Source organism: Aptenodytes forsteri, unplaced genomic scaffold (assembly GCF_000699145.1).
Source record: "Aptenodytes forsteri isolate BGI_AS27 unplaced genomic scaffold, ASM69914v1 Scaffold404, whole genome shotgun sequence".
NCBI lineage: Eukaryota > Metazoa > Chordata > Aves > Sphenisciformes > Spheniscidae > Aptenodytes > Aptenodytes forsteri.
In genome coordinates this window covers 296-5,210 of record NW_008795629.1, presented here as the reverse complement: position 1 = coordinate 5,210, position 4,915 = coordinate 296, and the positions used below count along the sequence as shown (strand labels likewise).

Here is a 4,915-nt window from a genome sequence, read left to right as displayed (position 1 = left end):
AATAACGTTTTTTTATTCATCTTTAATTTGTGCTGTTCCTACAAGCTGCTAGTTTTGTCAACATATTTTAATATGGTTATATAGTAAACTTGTTACTCTATATTACCAACTGTGAGAACAAGGTTTGTTATGTAGTTTGAACGTGTACTTTTGGATTTTTGAATTAGATGTGTAATTTTAAATTATTTCCTATGACTTTTTTTTAACCTGTACTCATATGGGGACTAGAATCCAATTAAAGTATGTAAAACAGGATGGTGGTTTTGTTAGTAAAGTCAGTAAAGTAGGAGAAAAAAAATATTAAAAAAAGGAACACTTTAAGACCAATTTATTAAACAAAGAGGATGTTGTGTATGTGAGGAGTTGGGAAGTGAGCTAGGTGCCACATCATCCCAGAACCATTAGACATCCTTTTGTGACATCTGCTTTTACTCTGGGAGTGAAGAGCAGGAAGGAACAGCTTTCAGTTTCAATTTGATCCCCAGCTTTGAATGACCATCTTCATTGAACTGAACTAGTTGGAAGAACCGTAACAGACGAAATATATTACTAGTTTAACTTGAATTGCATTCTTAGAATAATCTAGAATAACTAGGTTTATTGTTTATTTTAAAGCTTTTGATCCTATAAAAAAGAGCCCCTATATGGTTCTTTTTTGTACTTCCACGTATGGATCTCCTGGCTATTTTGGACCTCTGTCTTTAAGAGAAGTTGCTGCCATTGTCTTGCTTCTCTTGTCACCCCAGAGACTGAAAGGAGTATCTCTCAAGGTTGATGCTGGCATCAGCAAATGTTCTTTCTCCTTTTTTTTAACTCCTTTTAGCAACCCTGGAAGAGTAGAAAAAAAAGACAAGGAGTTGGCCCTTTCACTCATGATATTCTGCTGTGGAAGCCCACTCGTCCGTGCAAGCCCACCCTTTCTTATTGTGCGGAGACAAAAATCGCATACATGATATTTAGTAGTACCGCTTCAGAAGTGGAATAGCATAAAGAACTGAATAGGTGGTAGCATGGCGTCACGGCTGCTCCAGGATTTGCCCAAGCAGGTTTTGTAGTCAACATCAATACAGTAAACCACTTGCTCTGACATTACTGCAGTAATTCGTTGGTATGAATTGCACGATGCTTCTGAATGGCTGCACAATGGAGTCCTGCACGGCAAGGACTAACTGCACATCCCAATGCTTTCCTCTGAGCTGAGGATGATTTCAGGATACTCAAAAAATGAATGCAGGCATAGATAATTCAGACTTATGCTGTGGTGGAGACATAGCCTAGAAGGAAGCGGAGATATTGAAAGTTATTTTAGCTTGTATTTGTAGTTCAGCTTTCCCATACGGTTTAGACAGGCAAGTATCTTTTATCAATAATAAATAGAGAACTCTGAATAACTCTTGTGTGAAATTATGTATTAAAAAAACCATGAAATAAAAATGTTGTTTTGCAGAACAATTATAAGCAGATCCATGGCAATGCAAGGTGAGTAAAATATAAACAAAATGTCATATTTTGTTAATATCAAAGATAACAGGGGTCCTTCTGAGGTGTTCAAGCAATATTAGCTTAGCTATTAGTTTACCTTCTAATTTTATGAAATATGTATAAATGTTTTAAATTGAAATTATTTACATTTTAAAACTGAATCATTTACAAAACATATATCTTACATTTTCATATCTTGATTTCGGAAGTTAAATAAAATAAATAAATCATCTTGAAATTCAAGTTATTTCTGCTTACAAGCTGAACTTGGTAAATCTTTTTAAATCCATAACCCTCTGAGTCTGCTAGTGAGGCATTAGTATAGTCCTAACTTGAAGAAATTGGGAGAAAATGTTTTATATAGTGGAGAATGGCTCATTACTAGTCTGTTCTGTACAGGATGGCAGCCTGTCAGTTCCCTGGCAATTCTTTGAATTAAGGCCTCCTTCTAAATATAAATGAACAAAGGCACATCTGGTCCAGACAGAGAGTGAACTGACCCTGCTTGAGCAGGGGTTGGACTAGGTGGTCTCAGGAGGTCCCTTCTGAGCTAAATGATTCTGTGATATCTTCATGACATCATGTGCAATACCTGCCTTTTTTCTGCACTTTAAGGATCAGAACTCCTTTAAGTTATACTGATGTTTAGTATATATACTGTGCGTAAATACGAGCTTGTTATACAGTTTTTGCTATACAGAAAACAGCTGCTTAATTTTGTTATGTGTCTACTCTGAAAAAGGAGGCAATGTTGGGGATCTTTTACCCTAGGGTAGGAGGAAACGAGCAATACTGAGAGTATTATGTTCCATTCTTTCCACACGTAAACCTGCACCAGCACCTGGATTTTCAAACTCTAACTATGCACCAGAAAATCAAGTCCCCTATGGCTACCCTCAGCATGCACCTGGGACTTACCAAGGTAGGTTGCTTGGCTACAGATCTACTATACCAGTAGGAAATAAGCACGGGAAATAGGAGGTTTCACAAGCGTGACCATCTCTGATTTACTTCTCTGCTGTTAGTTCTGTAGAGTTTCTGCTAATTTCTGTTTTGCTGAAAAGTCATCTTCTTTCCTTCTTGGTGCTACATGTTAGTAGGTGCTGAGCAGTACCAACAGTGGTAGGAGTTAGAAATGTTGGGTGTTCCTCAGTGGTCACTGTGGGGAGTTTGTTAGGGAGGTGTTACTGATGCAAAGCAATTAATGCGTGGCAGCTTCTTGCTGATAATCAGGTTTTTAATTAACATGGTATTTCAGTATTTCACTTCATTTTTCTCTAGAAATCCAGAACTGAAGAAAGAATTGTTTTCCTCTCGCAGTTCTGCTGGTCCATGTATTCTCTTCCTGTTTCCTACTCTGTTGCTGTACTTGGCACTTTCACTCCTTGGCTTGTCTGCTATCTCATTTTCTGCTCCGCATTCAAAATGCAGCACTCCTAAATAGATTCTCCTGTTCTGGCAACTAATTGCTTTCTGAAGAACCAAATCACAAAGAGTAATATCTAATCAGGCTCAAAGCATAAGTTATAGATAAAATGCAAAAAGTTTGGCCTAAGTTACTGTGCTGTTCAAAAGTTAAAGCCTGTGCACCTTGTGGCGAGGCAATCTGAGGTCTGTAAGCACGGTTAGCTTCAGCGGGGAATGAGCACGCGCTGCCTGTGCGATGAAGGTCAGGGGAGCATTTTTCGTTTTGAATAATTGTACGTGCACACACTTACACACGATAGCAGTCGACAGTCAGTCTGTGTGCAAAGCCTGTGCTCAGACATAAAAGTGGTTTTGTATTCCATAAGGGTGGGTCCTTCTCTGGGGTGAGCGATCCTGCCGCCTATGAGTTTTAAGCTACAGCTGTTTACATCACCTGAGGTACTGTCCTGCTTATGGCCACAGCGTGAGCTTTCGCATGTGACAGTCCATGTATTGTAATGTAATGTGAAGCATCAGTGCTGAACTGATTTGTGCTAAAAATAAGTCTACAAGTCAGTATCTCGAACTATTTGTCTTTGTACAGCTCTACAAAAATACTCTTTGTGGCTTCTGCGTTGTGCTTGCTTCCGAGTAAAATATAAAATTCCTCTGCATCAGATTGAAAGCCTATCTGCCTACCAGAAAAGCATTAAATGAGGGAAAAAATAGAGTTCTTGTTCTGTAACTTTCAATAGCAACTTCAGCAGCTTCAGCTACAAGGTCATAAAGCATCTCTCTAGCAAAGACCACGTTGCTGCGGGACCGTACTCAAGCAAGGCAGGGCTCTGCGCACAGCCGGGGGACGCGGGATGGGTTGTGAGCACTAAGGCAGTGCTGCGTGTGCCATCTGGTGGGGTGCTGAGCATTTAGACCCTGAAGTGCTTCATGAGAGCTTGCGTTTCCTATTGAGTGCTAACTGGGGAAGACTTACTTGGCATGCACAAAATGTGGAACTATTTCTTCCTTTACTATGCACCTCCTCCATGAAGGAGGTGTGGATTTCCTGAGTTTTGAAAGACCATCTGGTTTGAAAACTGCAGATGAACTTTGCTAAAAGGACATTTCCTATCACATAAGTAGAAGGTATAATTCCAGGAAAACTTTGTCTTAAAATTCCTCATTTGCTCAACTGACAACTTGTAAATGCCAATACTTTTAATGTATTTTAAGGTATTCTGCCTTCTCTACTTAGAAATAACCTTCATTGATTTCTTTCTAATTTTTGAATTGCCTATCTTTATGTGAACAAAATTTCTGCTATATTCAAGAATGATGCATTTATTTATTTTGTTTGGTTTTGTCTGCAGGGATTAGAACATCCCAATCCAGTGTAACTTCATGAAAGTTGTAGTATTCATAACTGAAATATATTGTGGGTATGAGGATCTTCATAGTTCAAAATAGTGACCAAGTTAATCTTTTGAAGATCCGTGGGGCAATTCTTTTCCAACATCTAAGTTTCACAACAGCATATCTTCTACCACGCCAGGTGTCGCAGGCGCGGGGAGCTATGGCTTCCAGGTACAGGCCATGGGGGTCCCAGCTGGATTTGCTGTTCCACCCATCCAGAACCAGCCCATCGCGAAGGAGGGGACAATCTGGATGCCCGTCCCTCCTCCTCTTCCCAACTGCCCTCCTGGACTGGAATACCTCACACAGGTACCTGCACCCTTCCTCCTTCCCCAGAGAACAGATATTCACCAGAGAAGCAGCCTGCATCTGTTGAAAAGCTAAAAAAAGCGTCTGGCTTTGTTGCGGCTGCATGGGTTGCTGCTTTTGGGCTGCTGAGTGAAGCTTTTTGTAATGTGATTGATGCATGTTTGAGTGTGGAGGTGCCTGTTAGGGCTGCAGCACTTCATGGAGTACTCTCCTGCCAAGTGAGATGCTAAAGGACCGGGGCCACAGGGCTGTCATACATCCTTCCCATTTCTGAAGCTACTGTTTGTGAGATGTAATGTGATTTGGC

At 40.2% G+C, this 4,915-nt stretch overlaps 1 protein-coding gene across 1 annotated transcript; it reads left to right on the top strand.

Annotated features, from left to right (window-relative positions):
• Positions 1-1,446: 1,446 nt before the first annotated feature.
• Positions 1,447-4,608, top strand: LOC103901504 (phospholipid scramblase 1-like; the record flags this gene model as incomplete). The annotated part of the gene is made up of 3 exons (XM_009282407.1): positions 1,447-1,479; positions 2,321-2,404; positions 4,439-4,608. Coding segments are annotated over exons 1-3 (267 nt in total), but the record flags the coding sequence as incomplete, so codon positions are not given.
• Positions 4,609-4,915: the final 307 nt, after the last annotated feature.